Source organism: Canis aureus, chromosome 16 (genome assembly GCF_053574225.1).
Source record: "Canis aureus isolate CA01 chromosome 16, VMU_Caureus_v.1.0, whole genome shotgun sequence".
Taxonomy (NCBI): Eukaryota; Metazoa; Chordata; class Mammalia; order Carnivora; family Canidae; genus Canis; species Canis aureus.
Genome location: NC_135626.1, coordinates 44,743,813 through 44,766,487, shown reverse-complemented (window position 1 = coordinate 44,766,487; position 22,675 = coordinate 44,743,813). Strand labels below are relative to the sequence as shown.

Genomic DNA, 22,675 nt, shown 5'->3' with positions numbered 1-22,675 from the left:
TATTTAAACAGATCCTTTAAATCACATACAAAGATGGATGTTATAAGGACTAAGATTGTTTTCTGATTAATATATGTTAAGTAGCACTGTCATAAAAAAATAATTTATAAATATTTAAGCAATGTAACTTTAGATATATGAAATAATATCAACAACCTTCATTTTCTTTACTAAATAAACAACAATGAACTTTTCCAAACAAATAGATGGAAAGTCTAAAGGTTTTTTAAAATTATACAAAATTTAGGTGTATTGTACAGCAATCTGTCTCTGGTTCACAAACACCCTCTCTCTCCAATATAAATCTAAACAACTGAGGGTGCCTGGTTGGCTCAGTTAGTCAAGCTTCCAACTCTTGGTTTCAGCTCAGGTCATGATCTCAGTGTCAAGAGATTGAGCCCTGCATGGGGCCCCGAGCTCAGCGGGGAGTCTACTTCCCTCTCCATCTTGTTCTGTACCTCCCCTAACCCGGACACATTCTGTCTCTCTCTCTTTCTCAAATAAATAAATCTTTAAAAATAAATAATTAAGTCTAAACAATTAAATATCAGACATTTTCTTCTATAAAAGAATTTTTAAAAATTGAACTTTATAGTACCTGTTCCAACGTTGCTTGAGAAAAGCTATATTCTTCAATGGCAAAAGTATGTTTAGCTATTAAAATATGAAAACAATATTTTACTTATTAGTATTTATAAAGAATAAAAATGGCAGTAACTACTAAATAGCTAACAATCTGTTTAAAAAAAAAAAAAAAAACACTTCTATAATCAGTCATTTAAATTTGAAGCTGCCAAAACATGTTACTTTACTCTATCTTGGTCCCCTTGTCTCCCTCAGGATCACAACTCTTCTGCAGCCGAGACACCACACCTGCAATGTTACTTGCCTCACCTCGTCTTTGCGGAGCATCTCCTGTTTACCCTCCTCTGTCTTCCGTACTATGCCTTTTCTCATAACTTCTTTGGCTTCCTACTCTATGTCCCATTGCCCAATTTCCAATACAGCCTGGTCTGAATTTCTTGCACTAGATTCTGGATATAATTTCTATGTCCATATGCTTTTTTTGTATTTATTTTAGATCCTTTAACAATCTAATCTAACACCAAATTTTCTGCCTTTTTATTTATTTCTGTAGTGAAATTCTCCTCAAGCAGCATTAGGTTGTTTCATAGTTTATAAATTCCATAAAACAGCTTGTAAAAAAGAAAAAAAAAAACAGCTTGTATATGAGTATCTGTTCCATACAGGAGCTTACCTCTCTCCACTTGCTACCAGGTATCTTTATCCTGCCAACCATTTATTTTAAAAAATGCCAAGTTTCAATAAGCTGCTTTAAGCTTTTAGGAATGTCTACATTCCTAACCCATGAATTCTCCTCTCCTCTCTTCTGCTGCCACTGAAATCTTGCTACCATCACTACTTCTAGGGCCTGATACAAAGTGAGGATTCTGGAAACTCAGTGTTCTCACTTCTGGAATGAACCACGAGTGCTAAATAAACTGAACTTTCTCAACAGATGCAATGTGGAAAACCATGGTGATGTCTACTAAAATAGTAAAAGGTTTACACTACAATATAGCTCACCTACCAAACCTCTACAATATTAGTATTTACCTCTATCTTACGTTAAATTAATAAAAGGTTATCTTTTTACTTATAATAGTTCCCACAAAAAACAGTCTCAATTTCTAAACTTTAAAAAAAAATCTTTTATAAATTGAAAGCTACCTAACGATGGTTTTCAAATCTTACCTTCTTCAAGCTTAGAAAAAGACTGTGAAAGGGATGGAACATCTTCCTTAGGAATCTTATAAGCCAAAATAGAAGAAAAACTGGAAACAGATAAAATATAAAAAAATTTAAAAATGACTAGTATGTTCTAAAGCTAAAGTTCAAACTTTTTAAAGTTCAAAATCATACTCCAACAACTTATTTTGATACATATTTACAAAAAAATTTTGTCTTAAAATATTTCCATGTAAAACAACTCTCAATACTACTGATACGTGAACTTTAAAAAAGTTTAAATACTATTGAATATTACAAGATCTACATTAAGTCAGATATAAAACTCCAGTCATTGGGCTGTATTAGTCCAACACTGGTAATATTAACAGACTTTTTTTTCTAATCCCTAATAGCCAAATTTTATTATTATTCCTCTACAAAAAAATATTAATAATTTTTAAAATCTTTACCTCTCCTGACGGATTGCATTTGGGAAAATATACTGAATTTCTCTTTGAAGACGGTCTACTTCTAGGTTTTCTATCCAGTCCTTTAACTTTATTTCCAAAAAGTAGCCTTTTCCAAATTTACTCTTCAGATGCTGGACGGTCCCGATACATCTGTAGTGATTTTTAAAAGAAAGCTCAGACATAAAATGACTTGACAGTTTCAAAGAATGATTTTTCAGAGGATGATTTAAATTAAATGTTTGATGGAATACTTTTAAATGTATAGAGAAGTTGCAAATATAATACAGAGAGTGTCCATATACCCCTCACCCAGTTTCAGTTTCCATAATATTGTCTTATATTGCCGTGGCACATTTGTCAAAATTAAGAAACCAACACTAGTGTATTACTATTAACTTTATATTTGACTTTATTGGGATTTTACCAGTTTTTCCACTAATGTCCTTTCTCTGTTCCAGGATCTGTCCAGGATACACACTGCACATAACTGTCATGTCTCTGTAGTCCCCACTGGTCTGTGACAGTTTCTTACTCTTTCCTTCTTTTCTGCCTTTGACAATTTTAGGAACTGGGCAAGTGTTTTGGTAGAAGGTATCTCAATTTGGAGTAGTCTGACAGTTTTCCCATAAGTACACTGGGATGAAGGGTTTTGGAGAAAATGCCACAAAGATTAAGTACCTTTCCTATCACATGCTATCAGGGCTACATGATATCCACATGACATTGCTCTGCTGTGATGTTACGATCACCTTCTTTCCACACACTAAGAAGAGACTGGCTAAATTCAGACTCAAACCTAGGAGGTGGAGGATTACCCTCTCCTCTTAGAGGGAGCAGTATTTATATAACCTGTTGGGAGTCTTTCTGTAAGGAAAATTTGTTCTCCTCCTATGTTTATTTTATTTATTCAGCCACTTATTTATAGGAGTATGAACTTGAATTATGAATATACTTATTTTATACTTTGGATTACAACCCAATACAATGCTTAATAATTTTTTAAAATAACAAATATCATGAATGGAAAACATTCCAAATTGTTGAATTACTAAGCCAATTACAAAGTAGCTAGCCATTTTTTAGAAATTAACATATTTCCAAGTAATTCTACAGAAAGCTAACAGATTCAGAAACTCAAGTAAAGGGCTCTCCTGTGTGGCTCAGTTAAGCGGCTGCCTTTGGCTCAGGTCATGATCCCAGGGTCCTGGGATCAAGTCCTGCATTGGGCTCTCTGATCAGCCAAGGAGTCTGTTTGTCCGTCTGCCCCTCCCCTCTGCTTGTGCTCTCTAACACTTGCTCTCTTTCTCTCTAATCAATAAAAAAAAAAAAAAATCAAAAACTCAAGTAAGGGTATCTTTTTTAACATTTAAATTTATAATTTTAAGTTTTTGAAATGATTATTCAAAATTCACTGTCACCCTACCCACCCATCCAAACAGCAAAGCGTTCATTTACCTTAACTGCCCAGATACCATGATAGCCACTCGGTCACAAACAGCCTCTGCTTCCTCCATATAATGAGTGGTCAGAATAGCAGCCCGTTTTTTGTTTTTAAATGCAGTTCGAATTGCTCGCCTATAAAACATAAGTAAAATAAACAGAGTAAAGCATCTGAATCTTAATGAAAATCCAAGTATTTGACTAGTTAGGTTAATAAAATTTATCAAATTTCAATTGCTATAGTTATTGTATACTGCCCAATTATGAGTCTTCTAACTTGTTTTTCCTTATTTTTGAAAGTTTATCAAACAGAAATTCCATGATTTCAAATGTTTCTATGCATTAAAAAATAAATTATAAAATTTTATGCTTTCTCATGTTGTAACTAAAATAGCCATGAAATCATAGGGAAAACTTAATATACTTTTGTACCCAACTCCGCATCTTATAGACATGGAAATGTAGGCTCAAAGAGTTTATCAACTAACCGGCTACCTCCATGAATCCTTAGGTAGTCCAACATAAACTCAAGCTAATGTTAGTATAAGAATTATAATTTATATGTTAAATGACTAGGAAAAAATCTTTTAAAAGCTATGCAGACAGGAATACTCTGTATTTTAATAATTACCCAAATATTTATTTTTATTCTGGAATAAATGAAGTATTAATATTTCATGAAAGTATGAAGTATGATAAAGTTTAAAAGTTTATTGGGTGGCTCAGTTGATTAAGTGTCTGCCTCTAGCTCCGGTAAGGATCCTGGGGTCCTGGGATTGAGCCCCATGTGTGGCTCCCTGCTCAGTGGGAAACCTGCTTCTTCCTCTCCCTTTGACTCTCCCCCATCTGCTGCCTGTGCTCTCTCAAATAAACAAATAAAATCTTAAAAATAAATTAATTAAAAATTAAAATAATTAAATAAATAAAATAAAAGCTTATGGGATTCTCCAGAAATAAAAATATTTAATTTTTAATTACTATTTTGTCATTTGTGTAAGATTTTAAATCAATATGTAAATATAGCTAATATAAAAACAAATAGTTTATTAGTTATAATAAAACAAACTATTCTTAAATATGATATACCATAACATGTCTCAAGTGTCTTAAATGTCATACTCACCACATGTGCTGTTTGGCTTTAGGATCCATACCTGTAGATGGTTCATCTAGGAGGGTAATGTGAGGATTCCCCAACATACTCAGGGCAAAACATAACTAGATAAAAAGAAAACAGGGGGAGAGGACTAATAAGGCTTCACATAAGAAATTTTATTAAGACAGTATCAGGCTCTAAACTATGAATAAGACCCACATTTATCTGTTGTTTAATAAAAGTACCTTTCGTTTGATTCCTGCAGGTAGTTTCTTGATAGTTTTCTGAAGATGTTCTTTTAAATCAAGTGCACTTGTTATCCTGCAAAACAGGTAACACAAAGGGATTGTATTATTATCACTGTGATCATTGATAGCCTTTTTTCTAGAACACTCAGTTGAAGCTTACTATATAATTAGACCTCTGATTTATATAATTTTAAATTGCTATCTTGATTAAAAGGTTCACTTTATGTTTGACATTTATAGGTATGTTCATTCTGTAATTATAAATAGAAAAATTACATTTTTATAACTATAATTCTGTAAAGAACAGATGAAAAAGTAATGACCATTTTCTATGAAAAGTATGATCCACAAAAAATGCTTTTAAAAATTAAACTCTTAAAATGTGAAATGTAAACCTTTTTTCAGGTAATAAAAAGTTTCCAATTTTACCGATTTATGACTTCTTTCATGTCATTTGCACTCATTCCTTTCACAGCTCCATATATTTCAAAATGTTCCCGCAATGTAATATCTGGCCACAGCGGGTTTATCTGAGGACAGTATCCCATATATTTAATGGAATCATCATCTTCACCTGGGTCTGAAGAATAATCTCCAAGAAATACCTATAAAAATACAAACCAATTTTATTTTATTTTCATTTTTTTAAAGATTTTATTTATTCATGATAGACAGAGAGAGAGAGAGAGGCAGAGACACAGGCAGAAGGAGAAGCAGGCTGCATGCCGGGAGCCCAATGCGGGACTCGATCCCGGGACTCCAGGATCGCGCCCTGGGCCAAAGGCAGGTGCCAAGCCGCTGAGCCACCCATGGATCCCCCAAACCAATTTTAAATAACTTTTGGCTTAATTTATATTGTGAAGAAAGTGGTAAGTCAACTAATTAATTCTCCTTCTTAGAACCAGGAGAATAGTAAGTCAAGTTTTTAATTCTTTTGATGAAGAAAGGACATACACAGCTAAGTCAGAGTTCAGTGACACCATCAGGAATGCAGGTTGATTGAAAAGGCAAACTCTGATTTTAACTAGGATGATCGAGGGACCTCACTGGAAGGTGATATTTTTGCAATGGAGGTAAAGCACATTTAATCATTTGGCTTTCTACAAGGTAAGGAATACCCCCAAAAAGGAAAAGTTAAGGTAAAAACCCAAAGAGAAGAGAGTGCCTGGAATTTCCCAGAAACTGAACGGGCCAGTAAGAAAGAGAGAGAAGAGCAGAAGTCAGAGCTGTTTCGTGAAATTTCCACAAAGTGGTGAGATGCTTAGAATCAAAGGCTGATGACTGGTAGGGTCTATATTAGCTCCTCCATCTCCTGAAGACAGTAAGATTGTCTCCCACAGATCAGGTTGGCAACAGATCTGTCCACCAAAACCTGGCAGGCCAGAAAGGAGCAGAAGGAAATATTCAACATGCTGAAAAATATGTGAACAGGAATTCTTTATCCAGCAAGGCAGTCATTCAGAATAGAAGGAGAGAAAGTTTCCCAGACAGGGCACCCACGTGGCTCAGTCAGAAGAGCATCCAACTCTTGCTTTCACCTCAGGTCATGATCTTAGGGTTGTGGGATAGAGCCCCACGTTGGGCTCCACATGCAGTGGAGAGTCTGACTGGTGGTTCTCTTCCTCTACCTTTCCCCATTTCTTAAAAAAAAAAAAAAAAAACAAACAATCTTTAAAAAAAAAAAATAAGAGTTTCCCAGACAAACAAAACTACTTTTATTAGTTTGGGACCACTAAACTAGCCCTGCAAGAAATTTTAAGAGGCACTCTTTAAGTGGAGGAAAAAGAAAAGACCAAAAGCAACAAAGATTAGAAAGAGCCAGAAACATCACCAGAAACACTAACTCTACAGGTAACACAATGGCACTAAATTCCTATCTTTCAATAATCATTCTGAATATAAATAGACTCAATGCTCCAATCAAAAGACATATGGTATCAGAATGGATTAAAAGAAAGATCTATTTATATGCTGCCTAGAAGAAACTCATTTTAGACCTAAAGCCAGAGTAGCCATACTTCCATCAGACAACTAGATTTTAAAACAAAGACTGTAAAAAGAGATGAAGAAGGGCATTATGTCACAATTAAGGGGTCTATCCATCAAGAAGATCTAACAATTGTAAATGTTTATGCCCTCAACTTGGGAGTACCCAAATATACAAATCAATAATAAACATAAGGAAACTCATTGATAATAACACAGTTAACAGTAGAAGACTATAATACCCCACTTACAGCAATGGACAGATCAGCTAAGCAAAAAATCAATAAAGAAAAACAATGGCTTCCAATGACACTGGACCAGATAGACTTAACAAATATATTTGGGACATTTCATCCTAAAGCAGCAGAATACACATCCTTGTCGAGTGCATATGGAATATTCTCCAGAACAGATCACACACTGGGTCACAAATTAACCCTCAACAAGTACAAAAAGACTTAGATCATACCATGCATATTTTCAAACCACAATGCTATGAAACTTGAACTACAAGAAAAAAATTTGGAAAGACCACAAATACATGGAGGTTAAAGAACATCCTACTAAAGAATGAATGGGTTAACCAGGAAATTAAAGAAATTAAAAAAATACATGGAAGCAAATGAAAATGAAAACATGACAGTCCAAAACCTTTGGGATGTAACAAAGGCAATCCTAAGAGTGAAATATATTGCAAATATACTGTCTACCTTAAGAAGCAAGAAAAATCTCAAATATACAACCTAACCTTACACCTAAAAGAGCTAGAAAGAGAAGAGCAAATAAAGCCTAAAGCCAGCAGAAGAAGGTAATAATAAAGATTAGAGCATCAATAAACAATATAGAAACAAAAAAACCTGATAGAAAGATTAACAAAACTAAGAACTGGTTCTTTGAAAGAATTAATAAAATTGATAAAACTCTAGCCAAACTTACCAAAAAGAAAAGAGAAAGAACCCAAATAGATAAAATCACGAATGAAAGAGGAAAGATCACAGCCAACACCACAGCAATACAATTATAAAACTATGAAAAATTATATGCTAACAAACTGGGCAACCTGGAAGAAATGGACAAATTCCTAGAAAACTACAAACTACCAAAACCAAAAGTGAAGCAAGAAGAAATACAAAATCTGAACGGGCCCAAAACAAGCAAAGAAAATTGAAGCAGTAATCAAAAATCTCACAAAAAAGTCCAGAGCCAGATGAATTCTACCAGACATTTAATGAAGAGTTAATACCTATTCTCTTCAAACTATTCCAAAAACCAGAAAGGAAGGAAAACTTCCAAACTCATTCTATGGAGCCAACACTACCTTAATTCCAGCATTATCAACAACAGCCAAACCATGGAGAGAGCCCAAATGTCCATGAATGATGAATGGATAAAATGGTATATATACACAAGGAAACAATACTCAGCCATCAAAAAGAATGAAATCTTGCCATTTGCAATGATGTAGATGGAGCTAGAGTATATTATGCTAAGTGAAATAAAGTCAGTTTGAGAAAGAAAAATACCATACAATCTTATTCATATGTGGAATTTAGGCAAGAAAACAGATGAACATACGGGAAGAGGGCAAAGAAAAAAAGGAGACAGGGAAACATGCAATAAGTGACTCTTAATGACAGGAAACAAACAGGTTAGATGGAGGGAAGGGGAGAAGGGATGGGCTAGATGGGTAGTAACTAATGAGGAGGGCATTTGCTGTGATAAGCACCGAGTGTTGTAAGTAATGTATCACTGAATTCTACTCCAGAAACCAAAATTGCACAGTATGTTAACAAAGTTAAATAAAAGAAAAATAAAATAAAATTGTCTTCCATTAAATGGGGAGACAAATCACCATGCATGTAATAATTTTAAAAGCAGAAATACTATATATGTATGCATCTGCATGTGTGAAAATTTTATTGTGTATTTTATTTTCAACGATAAACAAAAAGATAATTTGATCAAGCTGCACTAAGATAATTAACACTAAAAACATAGAATCCTAATCTATCATTAAGAAATTTATTTTAATTAAAAATGTAAATCAGGGATCCCTGGGTGGCTCAGCGGTTTAGCGCCTGCCTTTGGCCCAGAGCGCGATCCTGGAGACCCGGGATCGAGTCCCATGTTGGGCTCCTGGCATGGAGCCTGCTTCTCTCTCCTCCTGTGTCTCTGCCTCTCTCTCTCTCTATGTCTATCATAAATAAATAAATAAATCTTTAAAAAAATGTAAATCATAGTCAGCATCTCCCTCCCACACCCTTATATATCATACCTGGCCTGAAGTTGGTTCAATATCACCAACTAGAATATTGATAATTGTGCTTTTGCCTGCACCATTTGGACCCAGTAGCCCCAAGATCTCTCCTAAAGGAATTGAAGAAAAATTATCATATGTAAATCAAACTAAAAGTGGAAATCACTCTTCTGGAAAAATTATTTAAGAAAAAACAAATACCACCTTTTTTCACACAGAAAGAGACATATTTAGTTGCCACTTTCTTTACTTTTCTTGTAAGAAGAAAATCTTTCTTGTCCTCATATTCTTTATGCAAATTGCTGACCATGATGGCTGGTTTCTAATAAGGGAAATAAGATTTAAAAAGAGAATAATAAATCAGATATACCTATCATGAAATGACAGGCTACTCACAATTCATGTCCATATATCATAAGAACTATATTCACTAATAAGTAGTATATAAATAAATACCCATTTATGACTCAAATGGCTTATTCAAACGTAAGTAGACAAATATATTTTTTCAAAGAAAAGACTTTTTTCATATTGATTCACATGAAAAGTATTTTTCAGATTAATTCCTATACATGAGGAAGTGATCACTGCACGATGAATAAGACTTGGCAGTAAAGACTAAATTACCTCCTCACAACATTGGCAACTCATTAGCTCTTTGACCTTCAGTCTTTCAGCTTTGACATCTTCATCTTCATCCTCATGGTTTGGTGGTTCTGGATGCTTCCTATTTTTGGACTTTGATGAAAGAGTCCTAAATATATATACATAATAGATTTTCAAATAATCAACAGAGTAAAAAAAAATTCAAGCACTCCAGGAGAAAAGACTGAAAATATACAACAATCTGGGATCTGTGGTTATTTCTGAAAGGTGGAGTTACAGAGCTACTTTTCATTCACGGATACCATTTGGATGATGTTATCAAAATTCACTCATTTCTTCAACAATATTATTTATGGCCAGTATGTGTCATGCACTGTTTTATACAAACATAAAAAGATTTAAAAATGCATGTACCCATCCTTCACAGAATTTACAGTCTGGGTATAAATGACATTGCCCAGGGCATAGTGGATGTAGAGAGTTGAACTCAGAACTCCCAGGAACACTAGAAAGGTAGGCTGAGAAAAAAGTGTTTGTAAAGGAAATCCTAAAGAGTAAGAGAGGTGATGAGTTATAAAATAGGAGTTGACATTATGGACAACAAAGGAACAAGAGAAAAGTATAAGGAGGAAGAAGTCAATCACACTAAAGTAGCAGATGAATTGAATAAGTAGAGCCTATTTGAAGAGATACACAGGAAATCATTAGTCACCTTACTGAAAATAGAATCAGCAGAGAAGCAAGCACAGAAACCAGATAGCAGGGAGTTAAGGAGTGCGAGGTGAGGAAATGGAAGTGGAAGCTTCTTGGCTATGAAAGGAAAGACACATGAAACAAAAGAGCTAGAAAGAGTCATGTTTAAATGAGATTCAGAAGTTCTGATTTCTATTAATTTGTTTTATATGAGAAAGGTGACTCCTTCCTCAAAGAAAAATAACTTCTTTAGATCCAGAAAGCAAAGATATAGAAAGAGAAAATAAAATTGACAGAGCAATGTCCTTAAGTAGACAGAATATATGAACACATGGATAAACTGGAGGGGTGCCTCTCTCCCTCTGGGACTAGACAAAAGCAAAAATGATGAAAGAGGTAGATAAGTGTGTAAAACTTTCTAATTAAGTGCTTCTGTTTTCAGAGACAGCAAGTTCATCTACTGAGAAGTAGAAAACAAGATGAGGTGAACTGGAAAACTTGAGGAATATAAAGAAGGTTTGGGATAACTATCAAAGAGATAGGAAGAAAATGGGATAACAGGTGTTAAAACAAAGCTGAGTTTATATGTGATAAATACATGATATTAGCAAACTGTACTTTTATATTAATTTTCTCTAGCCTATAATTAGACTTACCAAAAATTATGATTTTTAGCAGACAGGTGAAAGGGATATAGAAGTTGAATATAGGGTGCTGAAAGAGGGTGACAGTAATGAATTACGTGAGTGAAGCTGAATAGAGAAAAGGTGAAAACAGTGATTAGTGGATGCATTTTAAAACAGAAAAAACTCAAGGGGGGAAACCACAGTAGAAAAGGCTACTAAGACTAATAAAATAAGAAAGCTGGAAAGATGAAGTATTACTGGTAGCATGGGACACAGATGAAGTGAAAAGCAGTAAAGGCAGGGTTCTGATCCAAATCAACACGTGAGACGCAAAGGACTCAGTCATGAGTGCAGAGAAAATCAGAAACTGAGGCACAGGATGCTAGAAAGGTTATCTCCCCCTTGGACACTGACTCTCTCCCAAGCAGGAGTAAGAACAAAGAGAAAGAAGAAAGAGAGCCAGATGCTAAGCCCTCAGTCAACATGGGGAGTACTTAGTGGTTAATAAATACATTCATGGCAGCATTATCCATAATGGCCAAAAAGCAGAAACAACTCAAATGTCCATCAACTGATGATTAGATAAGTCAGGTGTGGTATTTCCATACAATGTAATATTACTAAGAAAAGAAAAAAGTAATGAAATACTGCTACATGCTACAACATGGATGAACTTTCAAAACATGGTAAGTAAAAGAAGCCAAACACAAAAAGACTGACTATATATTATATAATTCCACTTATATAAATGTTCAGAATTGGCAGATCTATACAGCAGCTAGATTAGTAGATTAGTGGTTATACAGGACCAGGGGCATGTGCAAGGAGGGCCACTGATGACTGTAGGCTTTTTTTACTGAGTTAAGGAAATTACCTAAAACTAGATTATGTACTTTGTAAATATACTAAAAAACATTAAAACGTTTTAAAAAATTAACTGACCTGAAAAAAGGATCCTTTCTTATTGACCTGCCTCCATATTTTTTCTCATAGTACTGTAAGAGGAAAATCCAGAGTACACACTGCAGGTAAGGCTACAAGAAGAACACATAAGAGCTCATGACTGAATGTTTTTCTAGCCCTCTATCAATAGAATAAAGACTACATACACCAGGTTCCTTACCATCACCAAAATAATTAATCACTATTTTCTTCACACATCATATGAGCTAAGAATTTCAATGCAAGCCAAGATGGATTTTTAATAAAATAATCCTTCATTTATTTTTCTACCTCTGTAAAAGTTCATTGGTTGTCAGTTTCATATAATATAATTAAAGGAAAAAAAAAGTTGTTTTAGTTTCTGAGGAAGCGAGAATTATAATTAAATAGAATTAATAACATAAGAGAGTCAAGTATATTAAAGTGGACATACTCAATAAATATACTAACACCAAATGTATACTGGCTGGCACTAACACACTTGACTTTCTGAAGCATCTTCATTCTTATGCAACATGATAAAAACTAAAAAGAGAGTTAAAATCACACAACCAAACTGCTCTTAAGGGAACATGCTAGCACCAATATTTTTGTTCTTACCGATATAACAGCCACCAAAAGCCTATCCCATGGATTATAGGTGTCCTCATTTTTTCGAATATTCTTCCAAGAAGTCTAAGACAAAAATTTTTGAAAATTGATATGTTGCTGTGATTAAGATGATATAATGGTATTTGGTCTTAGACCCAATTCCCAGGACACTTCTTCTAACACCCTTGGAATTTCCTGAGTGACAGAGGTGACAGGATCATCTTTTGTTATTTAAAATAAGTCCTAATCAACCAAAGCTGAGTTAATGCTACTGAGGACTCCTGGAGGATGGTGGTGCTGGTTGCCAGGGGAACCAACCAAGTGATTAGAAGGTGGAAACTTGCAGCCTCATTCACTGATCAAAAGGCTTGAAGACTGATTTATCTCACTGTGCCTCAGTAATGAAATCTCCATAAAATCCTCCAAAAATACAAGGTTAGAAGAATTTAGATGGTGAATGCATCCACATGCTGGGAAGGTGGCATGTTCGAAACTTCATGCAGACAAGAGTTCCAGTACTTGGGACACTTCTGGAGTTGGCTTTCCGTAGCTCTTAACCTACTTATTTGCATATCCACTACAATAAACTGGTAAAAATACATAAAGTATTTCCCTAAATTCTATAAGCCATTATAACAAATTGCTGAACCTGTGCAGGGGTCACAGGAAGCCTGGATTTGTAGCCACATCAGATACAAGCATGTGCTACCTGCAGATCCACACTTGGATCTGGCATCTGAAATGCAGGAGGCAATCTTGTGGGAATGTGCACTTAACCCTGAACGTAGCCCTGAGTTTACATTAACTCCAGCTAGTTCAGTGTCAAAATTGCTTTATGTGAGGAAAAATCCCACACATTTGGTGTCAGATGTGTTATGAGTAGTAGTTTTCTTAAAGCTGCAGTGTGTAGGAATATTTATATTAAAATGCATTTTATTCAGCAAACATGCATTCTCTATACAGAAGTTAGCTTTTAATATTTTAATATTAATAGGTATGATTTCTACTTAGATTAAAATCTTTCCCATGCCAAGATATTTCTATCTGGGGATGTATAAATTAAACATATTAAACTGAAGAATAAATAAAGTGGGGCAGGGAGGAAGCAAGGTGAGGCACAGAATTAAGTTAGCAGTCATTCTAAATCAATAATTCAACATTTAATTTTTTTCTAATCAAATGCAAATTTTTTAATTATCCAAGCTTAGTAAAACTAATGTTTTATTTTTCTTTAAAAAAGTCTCTTATACTTTATTTCTCTCATCCCTTTATAGCACAATACATTATTTAATCCTTGAAAAACTCTCCCAAAACAAATACTGACTGAGGTCAGATCATACTTGGGATTTATGTACATCCTTTTGGGAATCAAAGAACAGATAACAGGCATACTTTTCCTCCTTTGAGACTTTACAGTTTAAAGACATGCTTGAAAATATTTCACAGTAATCTTAAACCGCTGTTTAACAACACTCAAATCAAGTAAATAGCAACTAAGCTGTTTTTTTTTTTTACTATATTCAGTACAAGAACTACAAATCAAAAAAAATTAGCCAGTATTTATGATTTCCAAATATTTTTTTTTGATTTCCAAATATTAAAACATGTAACAGACCTACCTTTATGAAACAAATCAGACAACCCAGAAGTGGATAGATTGGAATGACTATGGAAAAAGTATAATGAAGAACAGCAGTAACTGTGTATCCCATAAAAAATGTTATTTCAGTGATCGCAATGCAAGCCAATGCTGTCTAAAGAAAAAAAAAGAGAAAACAAGTGAAAAGGTGTTAGCAATTTCATACAAACTGACTTGTAAGTTTGTACCTTGACATTTATTATGTTTTCAATCCTCTAATTAAACATGGAACCAGAGATGATACTTAGCCGGGAGGTGCCAGGATCAGTTGTTTGCCACTGGCATCCTTGCCATAAAATTCTTAGATGCCTTCAGTACCATCCCTTTCTGGAATGGATGATGCAGAAGACAAATATACACATAAAAAGATGCTGCCAGCTATCTACCTAAGTTCTGTACTTAGAAAAGATACAATAACATTTTGAATATAATCTTGAAAGGGTTCATGACTTTCAAATAACCAACTATGAAAAAGCTGGAGTGAAATAATACAAAACATGACTTACCACAGAATAGATAAATGACCAAAACTCTTTGGTATTCAAAATTTTTTTAAAAGTGAAGGAAGTAACATAGGTAAACAGAATGACTGATGGAACATAACCAATAAGGCAAAAAACCTGTAAAACAAAAATGTGTATTTTATGTAAAAAAAATGAGTAGCTAGTAGTATACGATATAAAACACCAGTCATGTTAAAATACTAAGGAATGACTGTTATTCAAATTTTGTTGCTCAACCAATCACTCCAAAAACTGAACTTGTGGTTAGTTGAGGAATTACCATGCACATTTTTCCTAAGTCAGTAAAACTCATACTTTTAACTAACTGTAACACAGCCTGATCAAGTAATTTACACTGAACACTATTGTAGTTCTTTTTATGTTAACCAAAATGCTATCTCTAATCATTTTATTATAAAAACAAGTATAATAGCAGGTTATAACTTTATCCGTTTCAATCAACTATTAGCTACCATTTCAATATACAGCATTCAATGCATTTGATAAATATTTAAGAAAAACATTTATTAATTTATAAGGCAGAAATTAATGCGTAAAGTCAGCATGATCTCTGGAAAATGACAGAATTACTTTCAGTAGCTCTATTTTCCTAGTTCTATTTTCCCTTTTTCTTTATATAAATCATTCACATGAAGGGTCTAGTATTAGTCATGTATGTGTGAACATGAATGTAAGCCATACTCTTCCTTAGTAGTTTAAGCAATGTTTTAAATTGTGGAATAAAAGAACTTCTTTGTGAAATTATTTTCAAGCTTAGGGACAAGGAAAACATTTTAAGATGGACCATTTAATTACTCTTGATTACACACATGTAGGCAGTCTACAGAAAAGACTACCTCAATTTCAAGGAATTATTTTATAATGATGGCTAGTTACTGTTTTTAAAAATCACTTACAGTAATAGGAACTGCATTATCAGTATCATATACAGTAATTAAAATAGATACTGGTTCTATTTTCTGTAAAATAACTAATATCCAAATTAACCAACCAACACTTGTCAGGTTTATAAATACTTAATTTTTTAAAATGACATTTCATTTAAAAATAGCATAATACAAGTGATGTTAACTTACCACAGAAAGGAACTTTATAGCATAAAAATATAATCCATAATGAAATGCAAATAAGCTTCCTAGCATCAAAATAAGAACAAGAAAAAATAGGGGGATATCCACAATAGCTTGTCCAATCCAGTATGCAGATGGCAAAAGCCCTGAGAGTTTAAGCTGAGTATAAGCTTTGATCTACAAACAAAAAGACGGAAGAGGGAAAATGTAACTATAAACATTGTACAAACAAAAAACTCTAGCAAATTATTGTAGAACTCTTAATTCTACATCAACAAAACAATACAGGTCACATTCCAGGTCTCCAGGTAATAAAAGCCTTCCTACAACTAAATATAAATTCCATATAGTCTTTAATTTGGCTCATTAGTCCTTTTTCAGAATCAGAATACAGTAAGGCAAAGAAACACTAAAATAAAGCAAAAGATGTCATGGAGGCATATAGCTGTTCAAACACAAGTAGCCAAAACACTGTTGCTTTTAAGAATCTTTGAAAATAGAAAGTTGTGCTTAAACATAAAACACTCTCATTTTTAAAAATTAACCTTTATGAAAACACTAATAAACTGCCAATGTCTTGTGGATTTACATAAGGCTTTCAGCTTAAGTGTGAAACTTTATACAGATAATTCATTTTAGTGTTTCATATACTCCTATATAGTACAAAGATGTAAGTTATTAATATAATTAATTAGCATTTTCATGTATACAAACAGTAAACTTGAATGATCTAAGTTTTCCTAAGTTTCTCATCCTGTCATTGTTTAACTTGTTATTTGGGTTTTTTAAAAAGATTTTATTTGTTCATGAGAGACACAAAAAGAAAGGCAAAGACATAAACAGAAGGAAACGCAAGCTTCCTGCAGGAAGCCCGATGCAGGACTCGATCCCAGGACCCCAGGATCAAAGCCAAAAGGCAGATGAGCCAAAGGCAGATGCTCAACCACTGAGCCACCCAGGTACCCTCATTATTTAATTTGAAATTTTAAAAATCCTTTATAAATCTAAATACCTAACAATTCTACTCAGTTGACTTTTGGCATCTATAAAAATATATATTCCTAATAATTAAATGTATTTATTATATGAGTTAGCCATAGAGATAACAGAAGCATGAAATATAAAAATTAGTTAAGAAGAAGAGAAGAAGTGATTTAAAAAATGGACAACTTTTGTGTTCAATGAATTATAAGAACAAAAATATAAACTCTAGTATAAGTATGAAAAAAGTCAAATAGAGTTATTTTGTATGATCTATGCTTTTGTCATTCATACAACGCTGATGGGAATGTAAAACAATATATCCAGTCTGGAAAAGTTTGACAATTCCTTATAAAACCAAACATGGAATCACTATATGACACAGCAATTGTACTCTTGGGCATTTATCCCAGAGAAATAAAAACTTGCATTCACACAAAAACCTATATGCAAATGTTCACAGCAGCTTTATTCATAATAGTCAAAAACTGGAAACAATCCAGATTCATATCATGGAATGCCACCCAGCAATAAAAAAGAAAGATGAGTGGATAAAGAAGATGTGGTTTATGTATACAATGGAATATTACTCAGCTATTAGAAATGACAAATACCCACCATTTGCTTCAACGTGGATGGAACTGGAGGGTATTATGCTGAGTGAAGTAAGCCAGTCGGAGAAGGACAAACATTATATGTTCTCATTCATTTGGGGAATATAAATAATAGTGAAAGGGAATATAAGGGAAGGGAGAAGAAGAAGAAATGTGTGGGAAATATCAGAAAGGGAGACAGAACATAAAGACTGCTAACTCTGGGAAACGAACTAGGGGTGGTAGAAGGGGAGGAGGGCGGGGGATGGGAGTGAATGGGTGACGGGCACTGGGGGTTATTCTGTATGTTGGTAAATTGAACACCAATAAAAAATTTAAAAAATTTTAAAAAAAAGAATGGACTACTGATACATATACATACAAACTGAATGAATCTTCAGGGAATTATGCCCAGTGAAATGTTGTGATTCCATATATACATTCTTAAAATATCAAAATTCCAGAAATGGAGAACAGAATAGTGGTTGCCAGAGGTCTTGGAGGGGGTGGGTGTGTGGGCTTGAAAGTGCAATAGGAAGGATCTTTGTGGTGATGGCACTGTCCTGGATCTTGACTACCACTGCCAAGATCCTGGGATTTTACAGTTTTACAAGATGTTATTACTCTGGTGAAGTGAGTAGGGTACACAGGATCTCACCATATTATTTTCTATCCTCCCAATATGAGTCTACAATTATCTCTAAATAAAAATTTGAATTAAAAAACATTTAAGTTGAAACAAAAAAGAAAAAATGCAATTGTCTAGTAAGTTTTTTATGTGAGTGGTAATGTTATAGATATTTTTAAATTTTCTTACACTTTTCTACATTTTCTAAATTAGAATAATGAATATATATTTAAAACAGAAATAATATATATATTTTAAAAATATCTCCTAAGACTCATGTATTACTTTTCCACTAAGGAGAACTATGAAAATATGTAATTATTTGCTGAGGCTTAACTTCATTATTTGTCACACTGGGTAAATTAATTTAGACAAATCTGCTTCCACTGAACTAGGAACAGACATGGGAAAAATGAGAATTTTGATTAGAGGAATAAGAGGGACAATGTGAGCAGGGTAGTAGGGTCGAAGACTTTCAACAGCCAAGAGACCATATAAGAGCACCATGTGCCTGAGAACAGAAAAGAGCAGAAAAGTAAAAGGATACTGAACACCCTGTGTACACACAGCAATGTTTCCTAGGCTCTGGTAATCACAATCATTATCCATTTTTTCCATTTAGCAAAAATTAAGTACTTGTGCATTCAATATATTCCATTTAAGGTTAAGGAGAGGCAGCTTAGTGCACCAATAGAACATAAGAACCCACTACTTAAATGAGATGAGACAACATGGACACATGCTTTGATCACTCCCATCCTCACATCCTGACCTATAAATAAAGTTGGTAACATAAAACTTCATTAAAATGTTGTAAGGATTAAAGGATATAACTTTTGGGACGCCTGAGTGGCTCAGTGTTGAGCATCTGCCTTCAGCTTATGGTGTGATCCTGGAGTTCCGGGATCGAGTTCCTCATCGGGCTCCCTGCATGGGGCCTGCTTCTCCCTCTGCCTATGTCTCTGCCTCTGTGTGTGTGTGTGTGTCTCTCATGAATAAATAAATAAAATCTTAATAAAATAAAATAAAATAAAATAAAATAAAATAAAATAAAAGGATATAACTTTTGAAGCATGTGACAAGGACTCAAGTTATAAATGATATTTATCACTGTTACAATAGTAAATATATTTATTCTCCATTTACTTACTCCTAAAATACAATTCTTATACCCACGCGAAATATATTATTTTGTCTGAGATCTCTTAACAAACTTTACCTGTAATTTTAACTCAATCATTACCTTATGATTCTCTGCATTTTCCATGGCAAAGTAAGGTGGCATTGCGGTGACAATGATTCCAAGTAAAGCTGCTTGAAAATACAGCTCAATTTTAAAAACTATGTCAGTAATTTCCTGAAAGACAATCACAGAGTAAGAAATGAAACGAAATCACTTTATATCATCTTAGCACTTTCTAAATAAAAGACTATCAAAACTTCTGAAGAAAAATATTAGAATATCTATTCTAGGCATAGTCTGTATGAAAAACCAGGTGGCAAAGTTAACAGGCAGTGAGCTACAGGACCAACTCTGCCACTTAGTAAGTAGCTTTATAATCCTGAGCAAATCATCAGATTTACATTTTCTTATGTACAACACAAAATAATACAGCATTTAAATGGAGCTTTTTACCATTTAATTAAAAATAATGATGTATATGAAAAAGCAGTTAATATGTCCACCAGTAATCCTACGCAATGAACAGGACCATGTGAGAATGATTTCTGATGCATTCGTTGGTTACAGGGACTATGAGCCATTTAGGATCTCTGGCCCCTCTTTTGAAAAAGCTGTACTTTGGAACAAGCTCAGCCTCCTATGGAAACAGGAGTTTCTTCTCCCCAGTGGGGTGGGGCGAGGGGGAGGGTTGACTATAATTCCTATAGGCCTCAATGGTCACTGGCTGCCCCAAAAATCCAAGTACAGAAGGGAAACTTCCAGACAACCTAAGTAAACAGCTGGTGCCCCAAATACAAACTACCCAGAACCAAGTGTATTGTATTACCCTCACCCTTAACAAGACCATTTCCCTACCCTTGTTCTGTAAAAAGATATACTCATGGACACAGAATGTATTCTGCTCTAGAAGAGAACCCACACTATGTCTAGCAGACACTCTGGCCCTGGCAGTGGTACACCTCTCCACAGGATTATGTGGAATCAGAGTGCATTTTGTCAACTCTGGCCTTCTAAGTTTAAGCAATAAAGACAATTCTTTAATTCATGTTGGTGACATTGTAGAATTTTTCCCAAACTGTGGTAATTTACAGTGGAAGACCAAGATAGAACCAACAAATATGTTGGCAAGTAGCTAAATAGTACAGTAAGTGGAGATTAGTAAAAACACATTTGTATTCAATCATACAGAATCTGATAAAGGAAGGGGAAAAATGTGGAACATTAAGAACACTATTATCTTTGAATAATGACCTTTAAAAGTATCATTTCTTTGCCTCTGTTTTTCGAAACAGTAAGGTTATATGTCTGTGTTTGATGAAAAATGTAAGTTGAAAGATCTTTTTTAATAGTTATGGATATATATAAATACAGTATCATCATAAAAACAGAATTCTAAGTTTTGCATTGTGGTTATTTTATGGTAGAGAGAAGGAAACAGGATTAGAGAGGAGCACACTGGACTTTTGAACTGTATTTTTATTTAAAGTTTTATTAAATTAAAAAAATGCATTGACATTTGAAACATTTGGATAGTAGATACATGCTTATTTTCCGTAGGCTTGAAATATTTCACAATAAAAAAAAATCACAAAGGATGACCTACAACTGATAATTTCCATATTATTTATTTACTGATGACTCCCAAATATTATTTCCTTCCAGAAATCTCTTCAGATTCGCACATCCAAATACTTCCTACATGTCCCATCAGGCAAATGCCACACAGATAACCAACAACTCTGTAGACTCAAACTGAAACAAATATCTCCATTCCACCTAAACAAAACACAACTCTCTTCTGCCTATATTCTCAGTCAGTGAATGATACTACCATGAACCACATTACCCAGAACTGTAGGACTGTAGGAAATCCGATTATTCTTTTCCTCACCTCTCACAAATGCAACAATGATAAAGTAAGACAAACACTGTTCTTTTCCTTCTATCACAGTCGTTACTGCCACCTCCTTAGCTCAGTCACTCATCCTCTCCTCTCACTTGAACTAGTTAATAAAACTGCTCTGATCTGTGTCAGTGCAGGTTCCTTCCTCTCCTCCACCATGATTCTCCCCCACAGAAATCCTTCTCCACTCTGGTGCCAGTGACCTTTCTTAAATGCAAATATGATGTTCCTTTGTTTCCATGTCTAAGCATAACTGTAACAAGAATAGTACTAATCAAGTGATCTACATTTGAAGACAGCAGAAAGTGACCACAAACTAAACAAGTTCTGGGTGTGGATTTTATAGCCATAGAGAGAGAAGAAGGTAGATTGGTAGATTAATGGTTGTCTGGGAGTAGGAATGGGTGAGGGAGGTAGGGAGTGATTATCTAACAGGTACAATGGTTTTCTGGAATGTGAAGGAGATAATAAAACCTAGAACTGATACAGTGATGGATGTAGAACTCTATGAACATAATAAAAATCACTGGATTGAAATTAGTTAATACTGTATGAAGTGTATCTCAATAAAGCTCTTTTAAAAAGTACAGCAATAGAAAGTAAAAAAAAATGGTACTACAGGAAGGTATTTGTCCATTTATTTTTCAATATATGAAAAAATATAAGGGTGAGAGAAATTTATTGACCATTTTCTGAAGACTTAATTTTCACATTTATAATCCAACAGTCCTATATAAAGGAAAAATGACTATATGAGTGACTTTTCAAGTTTCTTTTAATACCCCAGTAAGAGATTTTAGATGAACAATATTCATTTTTAAATTATGTTAATTTACCTTGTATGATTAATAGAGAAAATACTTATGCTTTACAAAAATATCAGTACCAAGAGAGAACTTCCTTGACCCTGAAGCAAACTAATACTGGGCATTCCTAAACCCAGATGTAAAGCAGCCCCAATTCAGGTTTTAATAAGACTAGGAACTGTGACAGGATGAACATCTATAGATTTCCTTTGAATTAGCACTTGGCTTTTATTGCACACACACACACACACACACACACACACACACACAATTTTAAGTCTGCTTACTTGAAAGAACGGGGTATTCCAGACCTGGATGGTTTCAGTCACATTTAAATGATAAAGATAATAATTACTAATAATATTCATCAATACAGGTAAAGAACAAACCATAGTACTGTTGAAAACAGCTGTAAAAACATAGTCCTACAATTTAAAAAAAGAGTGTTATTACATACCATATATAAATACACTGCCACTATGTACTACCAAGCTTTCTCACAAACTAAGTGAATCCTCACTAGCTAAAAGCTGATTCAACAAATTATAGAAATAATATTCAATAGATAAAAACAGAAGACGATAACCTGGTTTGGAGTCTATAAATATTTTGGTATTTTAAACAAATTTATAACACAAAGATTAAATTAAGTTTTTTATAGT

General features: G+C 33.9%; 1 protein-coding gene across 3 annotated transcripts in view; it reads right to left on the bottom strand.

Annotated features, from left to right (window-relative positions):
* The window catches only part of ABCA5 (ATP binding cassette subfamily A member 5), a 72,583-nt gene that overhangs the window by 1,594 nt on the left and 48,314 nt on the right, over positions 1–22,675 (bottom strand). For all 3 annotated transcript variants that reach the window (XM_077853648.1, XM_077853649.1, XM_077853650.1), the window contains exons 22-38: positions 22,301–22,438; positions 19,365–19,478; positions 15,926–16,096; positions 14,832–14,945; positions 14,306–14,440; positions 12,696–12,770; positions 12,096–12,187; positions 9,856–9,982; positions 9,433–9,550; positions 9,247–9,338; positions 5,415–5,590; positions 4,983–5,058; positions 4,765–4,859; positions 3,657–3,776; positions 2,202–2,351; positions 1,756–1,835; positions 599–654 (exon numbers count right to left, since the gene is read on the bottom strand). In XM_077853648.1, coding sequence (XP_077709774.1) covers positions 599–654; positions 1,756–1,835; positions 2,202–2,351; positions 3,657–3,776; positions 4,765–4,859; positions 4,983–5,058; positions 5,415–5,590; positions 9,247–9,338; positions 9,433–9,550; positions 9,856–9,982; positions 12,096–12,187; positions 12,696–12,770; positions 14,306–14,440; positions 14,832–14,945; positions 15,926–16,096; positions 19,365–19,478; positions 22,301–22,438 — 1,929 coding nt within the window. The remainder of the gene's footprint in view (positions 1–598; positions 655–1,755; positions 1,836–2,201; positions 2,352–3,656; positions 3,777–4,764; positions 4,860–4,982; positions 5,059–5,414; positions 5,591–9,246; positions 9,339–9,432; positions 9,551–9,855; positions 9,983–12,095; positions 12,188–12,695; positions 12,771–14,305; positions 14,441–14,831; positions 14,946–15,925; positions 16,097–19,364; positions 19,479–22,300; positions 22,439–22,675) is intronic.